At 56.6% G+C, this 25,722-nt stretch overlaps 1 protein-coding gene across 1 annotated transcript; it reads left to right on the top strand.

Moving 5' to 3' along the window:
- The first annotated feature begins 160 nt into the window (after positions 1-160).
- MYBPC2 (myosin binding protein C2) lies at positions 161-25,722 on the top strand. Its single transcript, XM_042920335.1, has 28 exons — positions 161-179; positions 1,242-1,331; positions 1,829-1,915; positions 2,135-2,283; positions 2,677-2,794; positions 3,444-3,492; positions 3,657-3,716; positions 5,152-5,345; positions 5,616-5,748; positions 8,291-8,415; positions 8,506-8,611; positions 9,931-10,103; positions 12,289-12,454; positions 13,905-14,011; positions 14,334-14,363; positions 15,064-15,203; positions 16,029-16,188; positions 16,273-16,377; positions 16,829-17,017; positions 17,401-17,535; positions 19,091-19,258; positions 19,441-19,529; positions 19,624-19,819; positions 20,055-20,194; positions 21,126-21,285; positions 21,455-21,591; positions 24,095-24,281; positions 25,636-25,722. The coding sequence occupies exons 1-28, from the start codon at positions 161-163 to the stop codon at positions 25,644-25,646; spliced, it is 3,423 nt and encodes a 1,140-aa protein (XP_042776269.1). The 3' UTR covers positions 25,647-25,722.

The raw sequence follows: 25,722 nt of genomic DNA, 5'->3' as shown, positions 1-25,722 counted from the left end.
TGGGGCAGCAGGGGAGGGTGGGGAGGGGAGTCTGATGCCTCCCGGAGGCTCCTGGGAGTCTCTGGACTCCTTAAAGGGCTCCCCCTGGGGGCCCACCTGTCCTCCCTAGGGCCCTGAGGGACAAAGCTGTGGTCAGAGGAGCGAGAAGAGGTCTGCCGACATGCCTGAGGCGAAACCAGGTGGCTTTCAGAACTGCCCCCCCCCCCATGTGGAGATGAGGTCCTCTTTTCTGAATGGGGACTAAGGGTTCCTCTCTTTGTAGGTTTGGGAGGATGGGATTATCTTCTCCGTGTGGGAGGGGTTCCCTTCCTTGTGTGGGTGGGGGTGCCTTTCCCTGTGCAGTGAGGGTGTTCCTTTCTCTGTGGGGATTTGGGGGGCGGATCTCTGGGTACAGATGGAGATTCTCTGAATTTGAGTGCTTTTTCTCCATAGGGATGGGAGAGCTGTGTGTGTAGACTTGGGGAGTCTTTGCATGGTGACGGGGGTCCTCTACATTTGGGGATGGGTTCCTCTCCATGGGGACCGGGACCGCCTCTCTGAGTGAGGACTGAGTCCTTTCTCTGCGGGGGAAAGAAGTCCTTGTATGTATAGAGATTAGGGGTTCCTGTCTGCGTGATGAGGAGAGCTCTGGTCTGTACAAGGGGACAAGACAAGGAGGGGACCTCCTTTCTATAGGAATCGGGGCTTCGCCATGAAGGAGTTAGGGGGCTTTCTCCATATAGGGGCCAGAGGCCCTATGTGCAGTTGGGGGCCCTTCTTTGAATGGCACCGGGGGCATTCGTTTACACGGAAATGAGGCCTTTCTCTGTATGAAGAAGTGAACGAAGAGAAGAGACGCAAGCCCCCAGAGGGGACCCTCCTCCTGGGGTGCCCAGACCGCTGGCACCAGGCCCACCTGGCTGTGGAGTGGGGGTCGAGTCCTTCACTGCAGCTAGCCAGGAGCCAGCAGGCAGGGGCGGGCGGAAGATGCTGTGGTCAGCACAGGTGTCCAGTTTCCAGCCCAGGGGAAGAGCTAATTATACCCCCAGGACCTGAAAGGTCAGGGCCTGGTGGCCCCGGGTGGATGGGACATGGCCTGCCTGGGGCAAGGGGAAACCTGATCGTTGAGACTCTCAATTTACACCTGGAAGGGCTGGGCTTCTGGGTCTGAGGGAGGAGGGGCCTGGGGGCCCGGACTCCTGGGTTCTGGAAGAAGAGGGCACCGAGCTCTTGCTCAACGGTGAACATCTTTTACCTCGCAGCGGCCAAAAAGGCCCCCAAAGGCAAAGATGAGACCAAACCAGCTCCGAAGGAAGCGCCCCCTAAGGAGGCGCCTGCACAGCCCCCCAAAGGTGAGACGATGTTCCCGTGGGGTCAGCGGAACGTGGCTCTTCATCCCCCAGGCTCCCCTTGCCCCTCGGCGCCCACCCTGCCCTCTCTCCTTTAGCCCTACCTCCAGAGGTAACCCACCCTCCCCTGCTCACCGCCCCCCGTGGCTCCCCAGTGCCCCCAGGTCAGAGCCCAGCCCCCTCAGCCCGGCCCTCGAGCCCCAGCAACTGGCCGATTCCACCCAGTCTTGTCCAGCCCTGGATCCCACGGCCCGTCCTCACACCTCTCCTACCCCAAGCCCCACTCAGACAATCCAGTCTACCACCCTGCAGTCCACAGACGGGGAAACTGAGGCCCAAAGGGGGACACGTGGTCTTTCCCACGTCAGGAAAAGCCACTTTGCCCCGCGGTCTTTGGCATCTGAGCGGAGGGTCCCTCAGACTCTGAGCCCCGCCCCTTAAGTGCCCTGCCGCCCCTTCCCCAGCCTGCCTCAGACCCCCTAATCCTGTCTCCTGAGCAGAAGCCGCACCTGAGGACCAGTCTCCCACTGCTGAGGAGCCCACTGGCCTTTTCCTGAAGAAGCCGGACTCTGTGTCGGTGGAGAATGGTGAGAGGGTCTGAGGAAGGAGGGGCTGGGGACCAGGGCTCCCGGGGTCTGAGGGAGGATGGGGCGGTGGGCCTAGACCTACGGGGCTGAGGGAGTAGGGCCTGGGGGCCTGGACTCCCGGGTCTGGGGGAGGAGGGGCTGGGGCTCCCAGCTTCACAGTCCTCTCTGTAGAGTCTCATGGTTTCCGTCTGGACACCCCCACCCCCCCCCCCAACCCAGGAAAAGACACAGTGATCGTGGCCAAGGTGAACGGGAAGGAGCTCCCAGGGAAACCAGCCATCAAGTGGTTCAAGGGAAAGTGGCTGGAACTGGGCAGCAAGAGCGGGGCCCGATTCTCTTTCAAGGAGTCCCACGACTCTGCCAGCAATGTGAGGACCCCGTGGGGGCGTGAGGGCACGTGGGCGAGGGGTGAAGGTTGTGCGGCCCCCGATTCTCAGAAGGCGTGTGGCCTGAGGCCTGGAGCCCCCGTAGGTGGCAAATGGGACTTTGAGGGATGGCGATTGTGCAGGGCAGGAGGAGAGGATGTGTGGGTTAGGGCAGGTGCGCTTGGGCACAGTGTGAGCATTTCCAGGACGCTCTCAGGGGTCAGGGGTGTGGGTCCCCTAGGGACCAAGCTTATCCAGGCATGGGAAGGGACAGCTGGTCCCTCCTGTGGGGCCAGGGTGAGGCCCCGGAGACGGAGTAGTGAGGTGGGCTCTTGCGGGGGGTGGGGAGGCTGCCGGGGAGTCACAGGCACCCACACCTCTGGCCCCGGCCCCCAGGTATACACCGTGGAGCTGCACATTGGGAAGGTGGTACTGGGGGACCGCGGGAATTACCGCCTTGAGGTCAAAGCCAAGGATGTCTGCGACAGCTGTGCCTTCAACATCGATGTGGAGGGTGCGCTGGTGGGGGTGGGGGGGGAGCAAAGGGTCGGGCCGGGTTGGGGGTTTCGGCGTGGTGTAGGAGAGCATGCAGATGTGGGGGTACGATTCAGGGGAGGAGGAAGCAGATGCAGGGGTCAGGGCCTTCAGCATTGGGGAGACACGAGGAGGTGTGTGGGCTTGGGGGTGAGACGGTTCAGGTTTTGGGTCCCCATGCGAACGCTTAGAAGGTGGCTTGAGTAGATTCTACGGTCACAGTGCACAGGCTTGAGAAGGTGGCGATACGGGCTTGGAAAGTGAGGTTGAAGGTGAGGGTGTACAAGCCTAGCCCCCAGATTTGGGGGCATATGTGTGGGCCCCTGAGGGTGTACGCGCTCTGGGGTCTACAGCCCAGGGTGTATGGGGCTTAGATATGGAGGATGCAGGGAATGAGGTTGCCCAGGCCTGGGGAGAAGAGCGTGCCGGCCTGGGCGTGTGGGGGTACAGGCTGCTGAGTGTGTGGTGCGTGGCAGCTAGGGAACGAGGTGTCCAGGCCCAAGTGAGAGAGTGCGCTGCTCCAAGAAAGGGGGCCTGGGAGGAGGTTGTGCAGGCCGGAGGGGCGCTCTTGGTCTTAGACCAGGCCTTGCATCCAACTCACCTTCTACTCCCCGATCTCCTCCCCCCAGTGCCCCGTCAGGATACCTTTGGGCAAGGTCTAGAAAGCTTCAAGCGTTCGTAAGTGATCCTGGAGCCTGGGAAGAGGTGGGGGGGGGGGGGTCTCCCTTGGGAGGGGAAGCTGTGGGGGAAGGGAGGATCGGGGAAGGCAAGGAGTGGGGGCCCAGGGTGGGCCTGAGGGCACAGGACCTCAGTGGGGTTCACGCACGCTCTCAATGCCACAGGGGTGAAGGGAAGTCAGAAGACAGGGGTGAGCTGGATTTCAGCAGCCTGTTGAAGAAGAGGTGAGCCCACCCCACGCGGCATAGAGAGGGGAGATGGGGACTCACGAAGGAGAAGGATGGTGGGTGAGGTTCCACTGCCATCTCTGGACTCCCTGTGCCCCCCTCTGCCACCTCGTCCATCTGCCCATCCCCCAGCCACCCAGCCATCCGTCCATCCGCCCACGCACCTGTCCACCATTCGCCTACACCCGTACTTACACCCACTCAACCGTCTGCCCACCGATTCACCTACCTACCCACCCTTTAACCCATTGTCCTCACATCCGTTTTGCTGCTCACTTAGGCTGCAGTTCACCTAGGCATTCCCCTGTTCACCTAGCCAAACACCCATCCGTCCACTGGTCCAGCCACCCATTCACCAATCTCATCCATCCATCCCACCAGCTACCTTCTACTACCAGCTACCAGCTACTAATGGATTAGTATCCATTGACTAGTCCCTCCATCCCCTTACCTGCCCATCTGCCCACTCATCTACTCACACAGCCACTCGTCTACCCACCGTCATCCCACATGTCCCTCCGCCCATCTGCCATTAGCCTGCCAGCCGCCTGTTCATTAGCCCATCCGTTCGTCCTTCCCCCGCCCAGTTCCCCCGCTCATCTCTCCTCTCTTTGTTCCCTTCCCTTCCTTCCTTCTTTCCAGAGATCTCCTCACTTTCTCACTCAGCAAACATCTTCTGAGGCCTCCTGTCTACCTGGGCTGAGATCAGGGGACAGAGAGAAGTCTGACTGGGTCCCTCACGTTGAGTCACTGATTGATATGGGAAGATGGGTCTGGTCCAACAGACGTGGTTGGGAGTCACTGATTGATATGGGAAGATGGGTCTGGTCCAACAGACCCTCAGAGAGAGGGTTCCATAGGGGCCTTGTGAGAACCCAGAGTGAGGGCAACTCATTGCCTGGGAAGGCCAGGAGTGCCTCACAGAGGAGGGAAACTTTGGCAGTAGTCTGAAGAGGAGTCCATCAGGAAGAGAAAGTAGGGAGGGGTCATCCGGGCAGGGGAACATTCTGTGCAAAGTCTAGGGGGCAGGAGGGGGCCCAGAAGGTTCAGGAAAAGGCAAGTAGCATGGTTGGGTGGTTGTGGGGGTGGTGAGGGCATGGTGGGTGGGGTCGTGATCGCCAGGCTGAGCTGCTAGGACTTCCTCCTGAGGGCAGTGGGGACCCATGGAATAATCGTGAACAAAAAAAGTGTGGCATCTGATGTGGAAATTAGGAATATCCTCCCGGGGTCATGTGGGGAACAGGCTGGAGGGGAAGAGGCAGGATGGAGGCCAGGAGGCCAGGGAGGAGTCTGAGACGATGGGCCAGGTGGGAGAGGATAAGGGACACCGGGCCCAGAGGGGGGGGGGGCACAGCGAGTGGGTGGAGAAGGTGGAGGGAGCGCCTCACCTCCTCCCCCACCTGGGGGCCCTGCCTGCTCTCCCCACCCTCAGGGAGGTGGTTGAGGAGGAGAAGAAAAAGAAGAAAGATGATGATGACCTAGGCATCCCGCCTGAGATTTGGGAGCTCCTGAAAGGGGCAAAGAAGAGTGAGTACGAGAAGATCGCCTTCCAGTATGGCATCACGGACCTCCGGGGCATGCTGAAGCGGCTCAAGAAGGCCAAGGTCGAGGTCAAGAAGAGTGCAGGTCAGCACCGCTCTGAGGAGAGATGGGCCCTAACTGTAGGGACCCCAGCATCATGGGTATTGGATGTTTGGGCTCTGGTCCTCTCTCTTGAAGGTCCCAATCTAAGGAGTAATAGAGCTCTGTTCTCAGGCACCTCTAAGTTCATGGGAGGCTTCCTGACCTTGACGTTGGAGAGCCTGTGGTCTGGGGAGGGAGACCTGGTATCTCTGGGGACAACCAGGGCAGTGAGAACCTCTGAGCCCCATGCCCCCTGCATCCCTCAATCTCCAGCCTTCACGAAGAAGCTGGATCCAGCGTACCAAGTGGACAAGGGCAACAAGATCAAGTTGGTGGTGGAGATCAGTGACCCAGACCTTCCCCTTAAGTGGTTCAAGAACGGCCAGGAGATCAAACCAAGTAGCAAGTATGTGTTGGGGGACAGTCCCTTGCAGGGGTGGGCACGGGAAGAGCTGAGTCCCAGAGAGCGCCCAGAAATAAGGCTGGCCACTCTTAACCCAGAAAGGGCGCCCCCTCATCCATATGAAAAGAGCAAATACCTCAATAGAAAAATTGACAAAGGAGGGGCGCCTGGCAGGCTCAGTCGGCCCAGCGCATGACTCTTGATCTTGGAGTTGTGTGTTCGAGCCCCACGTTGGGTGTAGAGATTACTTTAAAAAAAAATCTCTTGGGGCACCTGGGTGGCTCAGTCGGTTAAACGTCCGACTTCGGCTCAGGTCGTGATCTCACAGCTCGTGAGTTCGAGCCCCGCCTCAGGCTCTGTGCCGACAGCTCGGAGGCTGGAGCCTGCTTCGGATTCTGGGTCTCCCTCTCTCTCTACACCTCCTCTGCTCATGCTCTGTCTCTCTCTGTCTCAAAAATAAATAAACATTAAAAAAAAAAAGATTAAAAAAAATCTCTAAAAAAAAAATTTGACAAAGGTAATAAAAACAGAAGTTTGGTTGCGAAGAAACCCAAAAGGCTAACATGCCATGGAGTACACATTCAACCTTGCAAATGACCGCAACAACAATAAAGGAAGTAATGCAAATAAATAACAGTCTGTCTGCTGTCCAAACGGGCAAAGACTTTACAAAATGATAAAACCCAGTGCTGGAGATGACACGGGGAAATGGGTACACAGATGCTGCTGGTGGGAATGGCACTTGCTGAATCTCTGAAAGGGCAATGTATTAAAAACTTTTCAGATTGTGCAATTCTAAGGGTGCCTGGCTGGCTCAGTCAGTGAGGCGCTTGGCTCTCGATCTTGGGGTTGTGAGTTCAAGCCCCACATTGGGTGCAGAGGTTACTTTATTTTTAAATAAAGCGTTTATTTATTTATTTTGAGAGGGAGAGGGAGAGAGAGAGAGAGAGCAAGCGAGCACAGGGAAGGGGCAGAGAGAGGGAGGGAGAATTCCAAGCAGGCTCAATGTTGTCAGCGCAGAGCCCAACGTGGGGCTCGATCTCACAAACCGTGAGATCATGACCTGAGCCAACAATCAAGATTCGGAGGCTTAACCGACTGAGCCACCAGGTGTCCCAAGATTACTTAAAAAAAAAAAAATCCAGATTGCACAATTCAAGGTATTTATCCTAAGTGAATTATGGTTATGCGTAGTTGGTCACAAGGATGTTCACTACAGCATTTGCGACCGTAGCGAGAAATGGAAAACCAAAATGTACAATTCCTTACTAGAGTGCTGTGCAGTCACTGAAAAGAGATTCTAAAATATATACTAACACAGGAGCCTGATCAAGATTAGCGTATGGGAAGAAGCATGGTCCCATTTCTGCTTCCCAAAATGTTGATACACGTACGTATAGTTAAGAGATTGGAAAGACAGAGGCTGCCGTGTGGGCAACAGTTATCTCGTGGGTGGGTCCTATTTTTAGGTTTTCCTTGGCTGTTTTTTTTAAAGTTATTATTTGAGCAAGCTCTACACCCAACATGGGGTTCAAACTCATGAACCCCCGTGCCCCCGCCAAGATCAAGAGTTACAAGTTCCTCTGACTGAGCCAGCCAGGCATCCCGGCTGTGTTTTCTAAGATTCCCATCAATGAGACACAAAGTGAAGTTAGTTAAGGTACAGCTTCAGTTGCTGTAACTGAGGCCCTAAGATACATCACTGTAAATGAGAGAGGAATGTATTTCTAGCTGATCGAGGCTGGTGGGTTCGCTCTCAGAGATTTTCTAGGGACTCAGGTTCCACATGTTTGGCTACACCATTTCTTGTGGCATGGTCCTCCTCTGCGTGATTGAAGCTGGGTCGTGGGTACATCTGTGTCTGGCAGACAGGAAAGGGGAAGGAGAGACGTCCAGGGCAAGCAACTCAGAGGTGGAGATGACCTAGCAGGTTTGCACATCGTACCCACTCGCATTCCATTGGCCCAAGCTCAGTGGGGCCCCATCTCAGCTGCAAAGGAGGCTGGGAAATGTAGTTCTCTAGGCGGGTAGCTGTGTGTCACTGCTAAATGGAAGGGGAGGATGGATATGGGGGGGGGGGGAGGGTGCCCAGTTAGGATTTCCGCTGTGGCTATTTAAATACTAGAAATTGGGGCGCCTCTGTGGTTCAGTCGGCTAAGCATCCGACTTCAGCTCAGGTCATGATCTCATGGTTCATGAGTTCGAGTCCCACGTTGGGTGAGCTCAAGCCCTGTTTCAGGTGAGCTCGTGCCCTGCTCTGGGTGAGCCCCGCTTTTCTTTCTTTCTGTCTGTCTGTCTGTCTGTCTCTCTGCCCCTGATGGGATTCTCTCTGCCCTCACTCACTTACGCTCTCTGTCTCAAAACTAACTAAATAAACACATACACACTAGAAACTGGATCATCTGTCCTTCTCGCACACAATTTGGCTCTGAGAGGGAGTGACGAACTTGCCCCGAGAACTTGCCCTGAGATCTGGCCTGGGTAGATCTACCCTGGGGCGGGGATCTCCTCCAGGCTCTAGGCTGACGTAAGATTTTTGCACCAGGTACGTGTTTGAGAACGTTGGTAAGAAGCGAATTCTCACCATCAACAAGTGCACGTTGGCAGACGATGCTGCTTATGAGGTCGCTGTCAAAGATGAGAAGTGTTTCACTGAGCTCTTCGTCAAAGGCAAGGCTGAGATCTGGGCCTGAGCTTAGGGAGTGGGGCTGTGAAGGGCGTCCCGAAACTACTGACCTCCTGTTCCCCCGTGCCTCACAGAGCCTCCAGTCCTGATTGTCACACCACTCGAGGACCAGCAGGTGTTTGTGGGCGACCGGGTGGAAATGTCAGTGGAGGTGTCAGAAGATGGCGCCCAGGTCATGTGGTAAGTGACTCTTGATCCTTGAGCTCCATACAGGTGCCCACTGCTTCTTTGCCTCAGCTCTGATGTTTATGACCCCTCTTGGGGATTCTGGAGCTTTAACAGTCACCAGGAGACCTCAGCCTTTCTCTGTAAATCCTGACCTCTTTCTAGAACTTCTGACCTCTACCCATCTCATCTTCTTCCAGGTCCTTTTCCTGATCCCTGCTATTTCAGATTCATTTATTCATCCATTCAACCAATCATCCATCCTTTGGTCCGTCCACTCCTGTATCCATCACCCATCCATCCATCCATCCATCCACCCACCCTTGACCCATCTATCCCATTGGTCCATCCATCCATCCATCCATCCATCCATCCATCCATCCATGACCCATCTATCCCATTGATTCATCCATCCGTCCACCCTTGACCCATATATCCCATTGGTTCATCCATCCGTCCACCCTAGACCCATCTATCCCATTGGTTCATCCATCCGTCCACCCTAGACCCATCTATCCCATTGGCTCATCCATCCGTCCACCCTAGACCCATCTATCCCATTGGCTCATCCATCCATCCATCCATCCATCCATCCATCCACTCTCCCACCCATCTCCTCATCCATTCACCCATCCAACAAATATTTACTGAGCACCTGTTATATCATGGCACTCTTCTGTATATTGGAGATATAATGGGGAGAAAATATATCAGCGTGGTACCTGCTCTCATGGACTTTAGAATCTGGTAAACTTCCAGGGTGCATGCGCGGGAGACAGAGACATGCATTAGCCAAGTCATCACATGAATAAATATAAAAGTTCTATTTTGACAGGTGTTTCCAAAGAGCACAAACTGATGCTGTAACCACTTTTTAATAGGAAGGAGGGACTCCAGAGGTCAGGGAAGCCTTCCTAGAAAAGGTGACAGGGGAGCTGAGATTTGAATGATGAGTAGGTAGAAGAGAAGTAGGAGGGGAGAAGTTTCCCAGGCAGGGAAGTACCATTTACAGAGTCCACACCATTTGACGTCTTTCTGTGATGTCATCCTCCTTGCTCTGATATCTCCCAGTGACCTTCTTGTGTCCCTTGACCTCCCACCGGGACCTTACGGCATCTCCCTGTGGCCTATGACTTCCTGTGACCCGTCATTCCACCTGTGACCCATCTATTCAAGATGTTTCTGCCACCCTTAATCTCTCCCCCCTCCGGGCCCCTCCCTTCCCCCCCGACCTCTGCTCAGGACTGTCTGTCCAGCCCTTGGCTCCCCCTCTGATATCCAACCCAGGGCTATGCGGGTGCCTCACTTCTCCCCTACACGTCCCCCCTGCCTAGGATGAAAGACGGCGTGGAATTGACACGGGAGGATTCCTTCAAGGCTCGATACCGCTTCAAGAAGGATGGGAAGCGTCACATTCTCATCTACTCGGAAGTGACCCTGGAGGATGGGGGTCGCTACCAGGTCATGACCAATGGCGGCCAGTGTGAGGCCGAGCTCATTGTGGAAGGTACGGGGCCTCCAGGTGGGGCGGGGGCCCCTGCTCCTGCTTCTCCTCACAGCTCAAAGTCGCTCAGGCCCCGGGGCGCCTGGCGGGCTCAGTTGGAAGGGCCAGAGCGGGATTCTTGACCTCAGGGTCATGAGTTCAAGCCCCGTGTTGGGCATAGAGATTACTTAAATAAATAAATAAACTTAAAAAAAATTGTTCAGGCCCCAAGTCTTGCAGTTGTCCTTGACTCCTCTCTGGGCCTCCCACCTCGCATGTAATTCAGCGAGTCCTGGCAGCTCCACCCACAAAGGATATCCGAGATCTGACCCCTTTTCCCCATTGCCCTCACCTGGCCCAGGTCTTCTCCACCCCTCATGCCTGGACTATTGCAGTAGTCACTGGGTGCTCTGTTTCCACAGCTGCCCTCCTCCCCACTGACACTCACACCAGCCAGAGGGATCCTTGTAAAATCCAAGCCTAATAGTGAAAGCCGAATTCACCCTGTCATCTAGGGCCCGGGTCAGTTTCCTGTTATAGAAGATGTCACCATCTCTACTGGGGGAGGCTGGGTGAAGGGAAACAGGAATGTGCACTGTTTTTGCAAAACGCTTAGGAGTCTATAATAACTTAAGTATTAAAAAAAAAAAACCCCAAGTTATTTATTTTTAAGTTTATTTATCTTGAGAGGGCGTGCATAAGAGAGAGCATGAGTGGGGGAGGGGCAGAGAGGGAGAGAGAGAATCCCAAGCAGGCTCTGCACTGACAGTGGGGCTTGAACTCACAAACCGTGAGATCGCGACCTGAGCCCAAATCGAGAGTCAAACGCTCAACAGACTGAGTCCCCCAGGCAACCCCCCCAAACCAAGTTATTTATGGGCCAAATAAATTATGGTATGTCCACACGTAGCCATAAAAAGGGACAGTGTAAAATTTACTGATAAGGAAGGATTTCCAAGCTAGTGTTATTTGGTGAAAAAGCAAACGTGTTACTATTTGCCTGGAGGGGAGGAGGGAACGGAGGGAGGGAGGAGAGAAAGAAAATGTATATATGTATTTGCTTTTATAGCCATAGACTAAATGGGTGGTGCCTTTGGAGAAGGGCTGATTGGAGATGGGTACGTGGGAGATTTCTCCTACTGTATCTAAATCTATTTCCTTTATTTTTATACCATGTAAATGCATCATTTTATTTATTTATTTGTTTGTTTGTTTGTTTGTTTGAGAGAGAGATAGCTAGAGTCTGTGCATGGAGGAGGGGCAGAGAGAGGGGGGGACAGAGGATCCAAAACAGGCTCTGTGCTGACAGTGGAGAGCCCGATGGAGGGCTCGAACTCACGAACCGTGAGATCATGACCAGAGCCAAAATCAGGCACTTAACTGACTGAGCTGCCCAGGCGCCCTGCAGCATTTTATTGAAAAAATAAAAATTCGGGGCACCTGGGTGGCTTCGTCAGTGAAGTGTCATCCGATTCTTGGTTTGGGCTCAGGTCACGATCTCACGGTTCATAGGTTTGAGCCCTGCATCTGGCTCTGCACTGACAGTGTGGAGTCTGCTTGGGATTCTCTCTCTGTCTCTGTCTCTGTCTCTCTCTCTCTGCTCCTCCCTGGCTTGCTCTCTCTCTCTCTGTCAAAAAATAATAATAATAAATAAATAAATAAATAAATAAACATAAACTAATTTTTAAATAAAAAATTTTAGAAACTGTAAGTCAGATCCCCGCCATCTTCCCAACACTCCCTAGTGGCTCTTGACTTGCTTGATTTAACAGAGTCATTTCTGGGGTCCCCAAGGTCTATGATCTGGCCCCGTCTGCCCCTGCCCGTCTCATCTCCTGCCACGTCTGCCTTGCTCATTGCACACTGGCCTGTTTGCCGTTTCCCACACCAACAAGCTTGTTCTGCCCAACAGGGCCTTGGTACATGCTGCTCCCTCCCCCTGGGGGACTCTTCTGCATTTTCCTATGGACTCTTAACCTGCCTTTCCTCAGGCCTCAAAACTCCCTCTTGTTGTGCATTTACGTGTTTCCCTGTTTGCCGACTGTCTCCCCACTAGAACATGAGCTCCACCAGGCCCCTGGATGTTTCTGGGTTGTTCGCAGCTGTATCCCCAGTGCCTGGAACAGTGCTTTTCACATGGTGGGTGCTTGCAAATATTTGTCGGCTGACTGGAGTTTTGATAGCCCCATGTCCCTCTCTCCCTGTCCAGAGAAACAGCTGGAGGTCCTACAGGACATCGCAGATCTGACGGTGAAGGCCTCAGAACAGGCCGTGTTTAAGTGCGAGGTGTCTGATGAGAAGGTGACAGGCAAGTGGTACAAGAATGGGATCGAGGTGCGACCCAGCAAGAGGATCACCATCTCCCACGTGGGGAGGTGCGGAGTAGCTGTGGGGGTGGCTGGGGGTGGGGCAGGGTGGGGCATGTGTATCAGTTAGCTATCGCGGCATAACAGCCATCCCCATACTTAGTGGTTTAAGAGAGAAAGATGTATTTAATCATGAGTCCACAGGTTGGTTCGGGGCTGGCTGATGTAGGATGGCCTTTCTCATGCCTCTGTGGTCAGCTGAATGTCTGTGGGGCCGATCTTCCTGGGCTCCATCGGGACCTCAGCCAGGACACCTGGGCTGCCTCTGCCCTGGTCCACGTGACATCTCATCCCCTAGTAGGCTCGTCCTGGCGTATTCCTGTGGCAGAAGCAGGCATCCCCAGAGACGGCAGAAGCAAATAAGGCCTCCGTGGCTTGCACTGGGAACTTTCCCAGGGTCACCTCTGCCATATTCTCTCAGGCAAAGGAAGCCACAGGCCGCAAGGCCTCATCTCAAGGGGCGTGCACACAGGGAGGGGAAAGCCTGTGGCCATATTTGCCAACGGGTGACTACAAAGGCGGGGGAGACATCTCGCTAGAGAAACCAGGGGCTGGAATTCAACAGGCGGCGCAGGGATACCTGAGGTAACATGTGCTAACATTCGCAGGATGCAGAGCGCCCCCGTGATGCCCGTAGAAGGGCCCAAACACAGTTGCTCCCAAACGCAGTTGTGCGTCACCTTTCCCGACAACAGCTCTTGGCAGGATGTAGGCTTTCGCCGGGTTCTGTGCAGGGACCCCTGTCTGCTGCGGTGTCAATAATTCATTAAAAAAAAATTTTTTATGTTTATTTATTTTTGAGAGAGACAGAGCGCAAGCAGGGGAGGGGCAGAGGGACGGGGAGACATAGGATCCGAAGCGGGCTCCAGGCTCCGAGCTGTCAGCACAGGGCCTGACGCGGGGCTCGAACTCACGAACCGCGAGATCATGACCTGAGCCGGAGTCGGGCACTTAACCGACTGAGCCACCCAGGCGCCCCTGGGGGGGGGGGGGTCAATAATTATGAGAAGGAATCCCAGCGCTTACAGGGCACTTATTATGTGCCAGGGAGATTTTGAAATGCTTTCAACAACCTCGGTGTGGATTGTTATCATTACATCTGTTTCACAGATGAAGAAAACCGGCACAGGGAGCTTAGGCAACTTGCCCCCCAAGGTCACACAGTTAATAAGTGGCAAAACTGAGATTTGAACCCAGATGATAGCATTCCAAAACCCAGGATAAAAATGGTGGGCATAGCCATGTAGACTGCGTTGAAGAGAGTGTTTCTTGGGGAGCCTGGCTGGCTCGGTTGGAAGAGCGTGTAACTCTTGATCTCGGGGTTGTGAGTTTGAGTCCCACGTTGGGTGTAGGGATTACTTAAGTAGGTAAATAAACTTGTAAAAAAAAAGAGGGTGTTTCTCCACGGTGGCCCCCAGGGTGACCCTCCCCTGCCTTGTCCCCCGCCCAAACCTCTTAGAGTCCACAAGCTGGTGATCGATGACGTCCGCCCTGAGGATGAGGGGGACTACACATTTGTGCCCGATGGCTATGCCCTGTCCCTCTCGGCCAAGCTCAACTTCCTGGGTGAGGATGCCCCTCTATTTTCCCCGGGGAGAAGGCACAGCACCCACCTTCCCGGACCCCAGGGCCCAGATGCCCTCCTTCAGGATTAGGTTCCCCTAATGTACATTAGGGGTGACAGCAGGCATCTGCTGACCTCACGGGTGGAGTCAGATGAGACGATGGAGGGAGAGAGCACGAATGTGTCCATCTCAGTCATGGGCCTGAACCCCGTCCCCACACCCCCGGGTCCCTGGGTGATGCCAGACCTTCCCCTCAGCCTCTGGGGTGGGATAAGGGGCCCACTGGACGTAGAGCTAAATGTGCCATCTTCTGTGTCCTCCAGAAATCAAGGTGGAGTATGTACCCAAGCAAGGTAAGGACCAGGGGCTGCTGTGGCAAGCTGGGGACCCCTCCTGGGTCTGAGGGAGGAGGGCGCCGGGGGCCCCGGGCTCCCGGGTCTGCGGGAGGAGGGCGCCGGGGGCCCCGGGCTCCCGGGTCTGAGGGAGGAGGGCGCCGGGGGGCCCGGGCTCCCGGGTCTGAGGGAGGAGGGCGCCGGGGGCCCCGGACTCCCGGGTCTGCGGGAGGAGGACGCCGGGGGGCCCCGGACTCCCGGGTCTGAGGGAGGAGGGCGCCGGGGGGCCCGGACTCCCGGGTCTATGGGAGGAGGACGCCGGGGGCCCCGGACTCCCGGGTCTGAGGGAGGAGGGCGCCGGGGGCCCCGGACTCCCGGGTCTGAGGGAGGAGGGCGCCGGGGACCCCGGACTCCCGGGTCTGAGGGAGGAGGGCGCCGGGGGGCCCGGACTCCCGGGTCTGAGGGAGGAGGGCGCTGGGGGCCTGGATTCCCGGGTCTGAGGGAGGAGGGCGCCGGGGGCCCCGGACTCCCGGGTCTGAGGGAGGAGGGCGCCGGGGGCCCCGGACTCCCGGGTCTGAGGGAGGAGGGCGCTGGGGGCCTGGATTCCCGGGTTTCTCTGGCTGTTGGAACCAGCTGTTAGGGAACGCAGCTTGCCTTGGCGGGATCGAGATGACCCCACTACCCATTGCTAGGTTCCCCAATATCTCTTCTCTGCCACTAGAGCCACCAAAGATCCACCTGGACTGCTCGGGAAAGACCTCAGAGAATTCAGTTGTGGTTGTGGCCGGAAACAAACTGAGGCTCGACGTGTCCATCACTGGGGAGCCTCGTCCTGTCGCCACCTGGCTGAAGGAGGATGAGGTATGGTCGGGCTTCCCCCGTGCCCTGGCTTCTCCCTCTCAGCTCTGCTGGGCAACTTTAGGCAAGTCACTTTCCCTCTCTGAGCTACAGTCTCATTGTTTGTAAAATGAGAATGATGACCCTTCTTCAGAGGGGTTGTTTTGAAGACTGAAGGTTATATTTGTCCATCATGTGGACAATGCCTGCCACGTGCTGGGTGCTCCCTCCCTCCGTCAATCCATCCATCCACTAACCCATTAATCAATCGGTCAGTCAGCCCACCAACCCAGCCATCCATCAACTTAACCACCCCCCCATCTGTCCATTCATAAACTAATTGATTACTTAATCCATCCCGGCCATCGACTCATCCAGTAATGAATCCATTTCTCCGTTTCTCCGTCAATCAGTCCAGTTAGCCACCCATCTGTCCAACAGATATTTTTATCTTGTACGTTCCAGGCCCTGAGACAGTTCGGTTTCTCTTGTCTCCTCTGGGCTCGAGCGTCCTGTTCCGTAAAATGCGTCGACTCGGCCCCACCTTCGTTCGTTCCCTCAGTCAGCGACCACCCCCTGGGGTTTCCCCTGTGCGGGGCTCTGTGCGTAGCACTGGGGATGCAGCCGTGAGTCACGTGCAGCCCCTGCCTTCCAGGAGCTTCGCTCTTGGAGGGGGGCAGACACGTGCCCCAACAGTCACAGTCCAGGGTGACCAGGGCTGAGATAAAGGGAGGTACTAGAAACTCTGAGAATTCTGGAGGAGGGGGTGGGGCCATCACTTTCAGCTAGGGGCTTCCAAGATCGCTTCCCAGAAGAGGGGGAGCGAGGCCATCTCGCGGCTGTGTCCAGGTGTTCACGGCCCCCGAGGGCAGGATCCACATCGAGACTCAGGCAGACTCCAGCAGCTTCGTGATCGAGAGTGCCGATCGGGCGGACGAGGGCCGCTACACCATCAAGGTCACCAACCCCGTGGGCGAGGATGTGGCCTCCATCTTCTTGCGGGTTGTGGGTGAGCAGAGGGAGTGAGCTGGGGTCGGGGGGGGAGGGTTCCCTGAGGCCCTGAGGCTCCCCCTGACCATTCTGCCTCCCTTAGATGTCCCGGACCCCCCAGAGGCTGTGCGTGTCACCTCAGTTGGCGAGGATTGGGCCATCCTTGTCTGGGAGCCACCCAAGTATGACGGGGGGCAGCCAATCACTGGTGAGTGCCGTTGTGCCAGAGTCTCCGTGACCTCTGACCTCTCCTACCCCCTCTACCCCCTGACGATCCCTTGGCCCATGAGAGTTCTTAGCATCCTCAGTGAATCTCCTTCTGAGACCTGTTTTCCGTCTTTCACGGCTTAACAATTCTTTTGGTTTCTTTCCTATCATTCTTTGCTCCCCACCAACCTGGGGAGCTTCACTTTGGCCAACAGCCTGGGGTTTTCTGTGACCCCTGACTCCTGATTCATGACTGGTGACCCTTCCTGACCCCCAGTCCCATGACTGGTGACTTTGGACTGCTCTGTGACCCTGGTATCAACCCAAGATTCATGGTCCCAGACCTCCCTGGTTCATGTGACCGTTTGACATGACTCTCACTGCTCCCACTGACCAGCGACCCCATAGCCTCCCCCTGAGCACCCACTCCTCTCTGCTTGGGGGCTGTCCAGGGTACCTCCTGGAGCGGAAGAAGAAGGGCTCTCAGCGCTGGATGAAGCTGAACTTTGAGGTCTTTACCGAGACGACCTACGAGTCCACCAAGATGATCGAGGGCATTCTCTACGAGATGCGGGTCTTTGCCGTCAACGCCATTGGCGTTTCCCAGCCCAGCATGAACACCAAGCCCTTCATGCCCATTGGTGATGCTCCCCTGCACCCTCACCGAGCGCCCGTCCACCCCCAACCCCTGCCCTGCCTGTCACTCACCTCTGGCCCTACCCCTTGCCTTTGATCGTCCAGCCCCACCCACCCTCCGGACCTCCTACCGACCCAGCACGTTAGTCTGTGCTAGACTCTGCTCTTGCCCAAATACCTCATTGACCTCCGGCCTCCCAGCCTAACACTTATCCCTACTCCTGGACACCTCATTGTCCCTTGATACCTCGTTTTACTGGCTCACTGATCTCTGGCCCACCATATTGACCCCTTTCCTGATCGGTGACTCCAGCTCTAGTCCCTACCCCTCCCTGTGACCACTGACCCCTCGTTGACCTCCACCTCCCCTTTCCTTGGATGCTCACAGCGCCCACGAGCGAGCCCCAGCACCTGACGGTGGAAGACGTGACAGACACCACCACCACCCTCAAGTGGAGGCCCCCAGATAGGATTGGGGCCGGCGGCATCGATGGGTACCTGGTGGAGTACTGCCTGGAGGGCTGTGAGTGGCCCCATCAGGCCTGGGGGCGGGGCGCGGCGGCTCCCACAGAGCCCTGGCGGGTGTCCGGTCCAGGGGACTGCAAATGGGGCAGTGCAGGGAGAGCTCTCCGGTGGGCTGGGGAGCCCTGGTCCTGCGTCTGTACTGTACTTCCAGGAATCCCTGCATGGGATGGCTCAAGCCAGGCCCCGGTTGACCAGCTCGTCCTCTCTCCCTCCCTCTCTCCCTCCCATCCTCCTTCCTCCTTCCCCTGTACCCATCTGCCATCTGCAATAGCTCTTCGTCCATCTGTCTGTCATCCCTGTACTTACTAATACCTGTATTCCTTCTTCCTCTCGTTCATCCATCCATCCACCCATCCATCCGTCTGTCTGTCCTTCCTTCCTTCCTCCCTCCTACCCTCCCTCCCTCCCTCTCGTTATGTCTCCCTCCCTCCCTTCTTTCTTTCCTTCTTTCCATCCATTTGCCCAGCCAGTCATCCATCCAACCATCTCTCTATCCATCTGAAAACCTTTTAGATCATCCAACTGTCCGTCCTGTAACATGTTTTTCACCCATATATTTATCTCTTCACCATCTTTCTTTTCTCTTCCCTCCCTCCCTTCCTCCTTCCCTTCCTCCTTTCCATCCATCCATTTCCCTGTGTGACCATCTAACCATCTACTGTCTCCATCTTTCTGTGCATCCGTCCATCCATCTCCATCCATCCATCCATCCATCCGTCCCCATCCATCCATCCATCCATCCGTCCATCCATCTTTCCACACATCCAACTCTCCATTCTCCCCTGAACAAACATGTATCGATCACCGACGCCATGCCAGCCCAGTGCCACGGCTATGGGGATACCTCCAACGTGGTCATCTCACTGGGAAGACAGGCACGATCATCTCGACATCGTAGCCCAGGCCTTAAAGTCAAACAGACGTGGGTTCCAATCCTGCCCCTACACTTTCTAACTGTGTGAGCGTGGGCAAGTCTCTGAGCCTCAGTTTCTTCATCTAAAAATGGGCGAAGACAGTTCCCTCCTAGACAGGGTACAGTGATGACTGCATCCGGTAATGCATGTAAATGATGGATGGTTGGACTCTTGTCAGCTTCTTCCCTCTTTGTCTTTAAAGCGCTCTTTACCCCACTCCCGCCCTTGCCTACCCCTCTCAGATCTGTCTCAGTGCCACCCTGATGTTTCAGGACCCACTCTTGTTAGAGTTCATTCACCCTGGTGATTGTCGGTCTGACCCACGTTGGCTCACCCAATTGGCCATAGACCCAAGATGGAATCTAAAGGGGGAGGAAATCCAAGGAGCTGTCCCTAACCGCCCCCCCCATCCCCTACTCCTCTGAGCCTTGATTTCTCCCATCTCTAAAATGGGGATAACATAGGACAGAGGCAGAAATTAACGAGCTAACTAACACCTACGACCACCCTTGGTACCTGGTCATAATAAGTGCTTCATCAGTGTCTGATGCTGCTGTTCACTGTGTGTTCCCAAGACACGGGAAGGGAGGGCCGGCGGGGCTTCTAGGAAGTTTCCCCAGCATTGCTTCTCTTCTGCAGCCGAGGACTGGGTCCCCGCTAACACGGAGCCCGTGGAGCGCTGCAGCTTCACGGTCAAGAATCTCCCCACAGGAGCGAAAATCCTGTTCCGGGTGGTGGCGGTCAACATCGCGGGGCGCAGCCAGCCGGCCGCCCTGTTTCAGCCGGTCACCATCCGGGAGATTGCAGGTGAGTGACTCTGACCCCGCCCTCCTGTAAAGACCAAGTTGGTGTCGTCTGGCCGGCCCTTGCCACGTCACCGTCACCGTCAGGGCCTCCCCTGAGAACATCATCGATGCCGTCCCTCTGTCCCTCCCTCGAGTGTCCCCCGGCCTAGCACTGAGCCCCCGTTGCTGTGCCCGTGCCCTCAGAGCCACCCAAGATCCGGCTGCCCCGCCATCTCCGCCAGACTTACATCCGCAAAGTGGGGGAGCAGCTCAACCTCGTCATCCCCTTCCAGGTGGGCCGGGGGGGGGGGGGCAGGCCGGGAGGGGGGAGGTCAGGGGCCGGTGCGAGACCCAGGCCGACCTCTCCGCGCTCCCCCCCTCCCCCAGGGAAAGCCGCGGCCGCAGGTGGTGTGGACCAAGGGCGGGGCGCCCGTGGACACCTCCCGCGTGCATGTGCACACCAGCGACTTCGACACCGTGTTCTTCGTGCGCCAGGCGGCGCGCTCGGACTCGGGGGAGTACGAGCTGAGCGTGCAGATCGAGAACATGAAGGACACGGCCACCATCCACATCCGGGTCGTGGGTGCGCCGCCGGCTGGGGCAGGGGGGAGGCGCCGCGGCCCCGGAGCGGGGAAGGGGGTGCGAGGTGGGGAGGGGGCGAAAAGGCGGGGCGTGGGAGCGGGGGAAAGGCCTGCGCGGTACCAGAATCCGGGGACCAGGTGAGGCGGCAGAGGTGGGGAGAGACGGGGAGAAGAGGTGCGGGGCTGGGCTTTTCAGGGGCGTCTGGGCTGCCGTCTAACAACCACCCCCCCCTGCAGAAAAGGCAGGGCCCCCGGAGAACGTGACGGTGAAGGAGGTGTGGGGCACCAACGCGCTGGTGGAGTGGCAGCCGCCCAGAGACAATGGCAACAGTGAGATCACGGGCTATTTTGTGCAGAAGGCCGACAAGAAAACCATGGTGAGAGCGCAGAGGGGCCCGGGGTGCGGTGGGCAAGCGGGGGAGGCAGCCTGGCGCGATCGACAAGGCGGATGCTGGGGAAACCGAGGCTCAGAGAGATTGAGAGAATGGGCTGGCGTGGGGTGCAGGGTGGGGGGTGGAGGCGGGAGCCTTTTGGCTGAAATACCAGGACAGGTTGTTGTTTCCTTTCTTTTCTTTTTTCTTTTTTTAATGCTCATTCATTTTTGAGAGAGAGAGAGAGCAAGCGAGCGAGCGTGAGCCGGGGAGGGGCAGAGAGAGACGCAGAGCAGGCTCCAGGCTCTGAGCTGTTCGCACAGCGCCCGACCCAGGGCTCCAACCCATGAGCCCTGAGATCGTGACCCGAGCGGAAGTCCAAGGCTTAGTCGACCGAGCCGCTCAGGTGCCCCAGCGTGAAGCATTTCAAAGCCACATTCCCACTGTTGTGTAACCACCACGTCTAGTCCCACGAGTTCCCCGAGGAAACCTAGCACGCGTTAAGCAGCCATCCCCAAACCCTGTCACCCAGCCCCGGGCCACCACTAATCTGCTTCCTGTTTTAATGGACTTGTCAATTCTGGACATTTTCTACAGACGGGACTGTACGACATGTAGCCTTCGGGGTCCGGCTTTTTTGACTCGGCGTAACGTTTTCCAGGTTCACACGCGATCGTAGCGTGTGTGTCCGTGCTTCGCTCCTTTTTGTGGCCGAGTGACATTCCGTGGTTTGGATCTGCCGCATTTCGCGGGTCCATCCATCTGCCGATGGACCGCTGGGCCGTTGCCCCCTTTGGGTCCTTGTGAACAGCGCTGCTGGGAATGGCCGGTTATCTCAGCGGGACGCACCCTTGAATGCGCTGTCCTCACCCCCCGGCCCTTCTTGTGTCCCTGTGTCCCTGCCTCCGACTCCCGGTCCCTCCCTGCCTCCCACCAGGAGTGGTTCACCGTCTACGAGCACAGCCGGCACACCTCCTGTACCGTGTCTGACCTCATCGTGGGCAACGAGTATTACTTCCGTGTCTTTAGCGAGAATATCTGTGGGCTCAGTGACTCGCCCGGCGTCTCCAAGAACACGGCCCGGATCCTCAAGACGGGTACCGCCGCCCCCCTTCCGTGGGGTCCGGTCTCCTCTCTCGGCTGGCCTTCTACTTTGACTCCTCCTCCCCCACCGCCAGACCCGGTGACAGTAGAGAGGCAGTCGGTGGTGGGGGGGCGGGGACAGTCTAGATTGGTCACCTTACAGGTTCACCTCCCTTTCCCCAGGTCTCACCTTCAGACCGTTTGAGTACAAGGAGCATGACTTCCGAACACCCCCCAAGTTCCTGACGCCTCTACCAGACCGCGTGGTCGTGGCTGGTTACTCTGCGGCTCTCAACTGTGCGGTCAGAGGTCACCCAAGGGTGCGTGCGTGTGTGTGTGCGTGTGTGTGTGAGAGAGAGAGAGAGACCCTAGGGGGAAATTTTCACCCAGATGTAAGCACACCAGCTCCTTTCTCTCTCCTCCGTGCATGGGATACGCTCACCTTTTTTTATGCCGTTATTTTTTTTTTTTAATTTTTTAACATTTATTTTTGAGAGAGAGAGAGTCAGACCGTGAATGGGGGAGGGGCAGAGAGAGAGGGAGACACAGAATCTAAGACAGGCTCCGGGCTCCGAGCTGTCGGCCCAGAGCCCGACGCGGGGCTCAAACCCACGAACCGGGAGATCACGACCTGAGCCGAAGTCGGAAGCCCAACCTACGGAGCCACCCAGACGCCCCTATGCTGTTATTTTTTTAATGTTTATTTCTTTTTTATTATTTAAAATCTTTTATTTTTTGAGAGAGAGCAGGGGAGGAGCAGAGAGCAAGGGAGAGGGAGAGAATCCCAAGCAGGCTCTGCACCGTCGGCTGTGGAGCTCAGACTCGCAAACTGCGAGATCATGACCTGATCTGAAATCAAGCATCGAACGCTTAACTGACTGAGCCACCCAGGCGCCCTGTATTTTTTTTTTTTTTAATTTTATTTAAGTCCAAGTTAGTTAACATATAGTGTAATAATGATTTCAGGAAAACTTAGTGATTCATCACTTACATACGACAGCCAGTGCTCGTCCCAACACACGCCCCGCCTTGAACCCATCACCATCTAGCCCATCCCCCCACCCACCTCGCCTCCAGCAACCTGTTCTCTGTTTTTAAGAGTCTCTTATGGTTTGCCCCCCTCTTTTTATCTTACTTTTCCTTCCCTTCCCCTATGTTCATCTGTTTTGTTTCTTTTTTTTTTTTAACGTTTATTTTTGAGACAGAGAGAGACAGAGCATGAACAGGGGAGGGTCAGAGAGAGGGAGACACAGAATCCGAAACAGACTCCAGGCTCTGAGCTGTCAGCACAGAGCCCGACGCGGGGCTCGAACTCACGGACCGCGAGATCGTGACCTGAGCCGAAGTCGGACGCTTAACCGACTGAGCCACCCAGGCGCCCCTGTTTTGTTTCTTAAATTCCCCGTATGAGTGAAATCACATGGTATTTGTCTTTCTCTGACGGACTTATTTCGCTTAGCGTTACATTCTGGTTCCATCCACGTTGTTGCAAATGGCCAGATTTCATTCTTTTTGATCACCGAGTAATACTCGATTGTGTATATAAACCACAGCTTTACCCATTCGTCAATGGACAGTTGGGCTCTTCCGATAATTTGGCTGTTGTTGACAGCGCTGCTGTAAACACTGGGGTGCGTGTGGGGATGTGCTCCCTTTTAACCCACTTCCTGCCTCTCTCCCCTTTGATCAGAGCCCAAGTCATCGCACCCCGGCTTCCCTTGGAAACAGAAACAAAACTTTGGTGGGAGTCAGGGGGAGGTCTGAGCCTCTGGACTGCCTGCCGTCTCCCTGCCCTGTCCGGTTTCCCGACTGCTGTTGGGATGTGGACACTCACAACCTTGAGCTCTAGGGAGTCACCTAGACCGGGCGCCGGCCGACGGTGGCTTGCGGGCCACACCCGCTCGTCACCGGTTTCTCTAAATAAAATGTTACCGGGACACGGCCGTGCGCCGTCTGGGGCCGCGGAGACCACGGTGCCCGCAGAGCCTGAAGCACTGACCGCCTGGCCCCTGGCACGTGAAGTCTGCCAACTTCTGGTCTCCGAGTCTTTGGCTTCAGCCCCCGCAGGCATGTCATGGACTCACGAGCTCACCTTCTCCATCGCCCGCTTTGTTCGCCAACTCCACTCATTCATTCATTCATTCATTCCGCTCGTTTATTCACCTACCCATCCATTCATTTACTCGGTTCATGTATTCACTCCGTTTGCTTATTCACATCGCTCACCCATCCGGTCTGCTTATTCTTTCAACGCACGTTTTCAGAGGCTGTGTGCTAGGGAATGGGACAAGAAGTTCCCGGGTGTTGGGGGGAGACCGACATGAATCCAAAGTCACGCAAACGGCTAAAGAACTATAAAGGGCGGCAGGCATGGCGGAGAAGCGCGGGTAGTTGCGAGTGGAAAGCCGGCGTTCCCGCCGCGGCCTAGGGGCCGGAAGGGACGTGGGAGCTGAGACCTGAAAAGTTAGCAGGCGCTGACCGGGTGCAAGAGGAGGGAAGAACAACACTGGAAGAGGGAACGGCCAGTGCCAAGGTCCTGCGGTGGCCTGTCTGGTCGGCGTCAGGAACAGCGAGGAGGCCAGGGTGAATGGAGCAGGGGGCAGGGAGGGGCCGGAGGTGAGGGCAGACGAGTAATGGGGCCACATCGTGTAGCGTCCTGTGGGCCGCGACTAAGAGGGAGCTCTGCCTCCCGCAGAAGAGGAGACTGAGGGTCCGAGAGGAGAGACGACTAGTTCCAGGTCATCCAGTCAAAATCCGAAGCCCACTTTGCCATCGCCCTGGGGCCTTCTCTAAGCTGGCCTCTTCCCCCGCTCTGCTCCACAGCCGAAGGTGGTCTGGATGAAGAACAAGATGGAAATCCGCGAAGACCCCAAGTTCCTGATGACCAACTACCAGGGAGTCCTGACGCTGAACATCCGCCGCCCCTCCCCCTTCGACGCGGGGACTTACTCCTGTAGGGCTGTCAACGAGCTGGGGGAGGCCCTGGCCGAGTGCAAGCTGGAAGTCCGAGGTGAGCCCCCCGCCCGCCTGGCCCTCGCTCACGCTCCCGAGCGGCACCCGGAGGCCCCGCGCCGAGCGGAGTGAGATCGCAGCTGAGTCGGCCCCGGGCCACTGGCCATGTGACTGGGGATCCGGACTCAGGCCCCACAAAAGCGACGCAGGGTGAATGTGCCAGACTGGACGGAGCGCAGGGCACTGTAGGGGTGGAGGCGGGGAGCACCTGATCCAGCCGGGGCAGTCGTCTGAGGGTTTCCCAAAGTTGCTGAAGGACAGAGAAGTGGATGAGGTGGGGAAGAGCTAGCAGACTGTCGCCAAGGCCCTGACGGCCCGGGCCTCCGTGGGGAGATGTGCGGGCGAGAGTCAGAAACAGCCCGGGTACCGGCAGAGGACCGGGAGCTGTGGGTGTCCAGAAAAACGCCTCTCCTCTCCAGGCTCTGTCCCTCCTGCCCCTCCTCCCCACCCCACAGCCCCAGCTCCATTCACCCCTTCCTCTGGAACTCTTGCTCAGCCTCCTCCCTGGCCTCCCGGCCTCCCATCTCTCCCTCCAGCCCAGTTCCCACAGGGCCCCAGCGGGCGCTCTACCCAGGGTTGGCCTGCCCCGTCCCTTGCTCGGGGCCCTCCTCAGTGGCCCCTCAGCCCCTCAGCCTGGTGTCCGTGGTCCTGTACCTGTTCCCCCATGCGCCTCTCTGGCCTCACATAACCCTAGTTTCCTCAGTACTGTTCCAGCCACACCGAGCTGTTGGCAGACGGACTGGCCGCGCTTTCTCTTGTTCCTGGGATTTTGCACATGCTGTTCCCTCTAGCCGGAATGCTCTTCCTTGCCTCCTCTGCCTTGGGCTCCAGCCCATCAAACATCTGCCAGTCAAGGCTCCCTGGAGAGGCTGCTACCCAAGTCCCTCAGCTGTGGCTGATGTTAATACAGGCTCCCAGGGTCCCTCCCCAGCTGTGACTCCCCCTGGCCCCGATGACAGCCCAGCAGACAGGAGTGGCTGCAGACCCTTTAACAAGGGCTCAGCGACACCACCCCTGCAGGACCTTCCTGGCTGTCATTCTGAAACACTGCTTTTCCAGACTGACCCAGTTTCTGATGTTTTGCTGTCCCCTTTATGAATTATCGAGTCAGCTTGGCGATATCCCTGCTTTATGATTTCCATGACGACTTGTCACCAGCAGCTGCTTAGAAATCTCTGATCAGAACATTCCAGTTTGGGGTTCAGAGCTATAGTAATCACAGGCACCGTGACACTGGTTTGATGCTCCCCCTGGTGGCCAAGCCAGGCCAGCAGGCAAAGGGGCCTGGGGGTGGGCGCCCGCGTTCGGGAAGCCCAGCCCTCCTTGCCCACTCTTTTCTCGTTTTCCCACAGTGCCACAGTGAGACCCTGTCTTCCACCTGTCACGATTATTGGCTGCTGAGTCCTAACGGGCCTCCCTGAACGCCGTTTCCCTTCCCA

This window comes from Panthera leo, chromosome E2 (genome assembly GCF_018350215.1).
Source record: "Panthera leo isolate Ple1 chromosome E2, P.leo_Ple1_pat1.1, whole genome shotgun sequence".
Taxonomy (NCBI): Eukaryota; Metazoa; Chordata; class Mammalia; order Carnivora; family Felidae; genus Panthera; species Panthera leo.
This window is presented reverse-complemented; position numbering and strand designations above follow the sequence as displayed.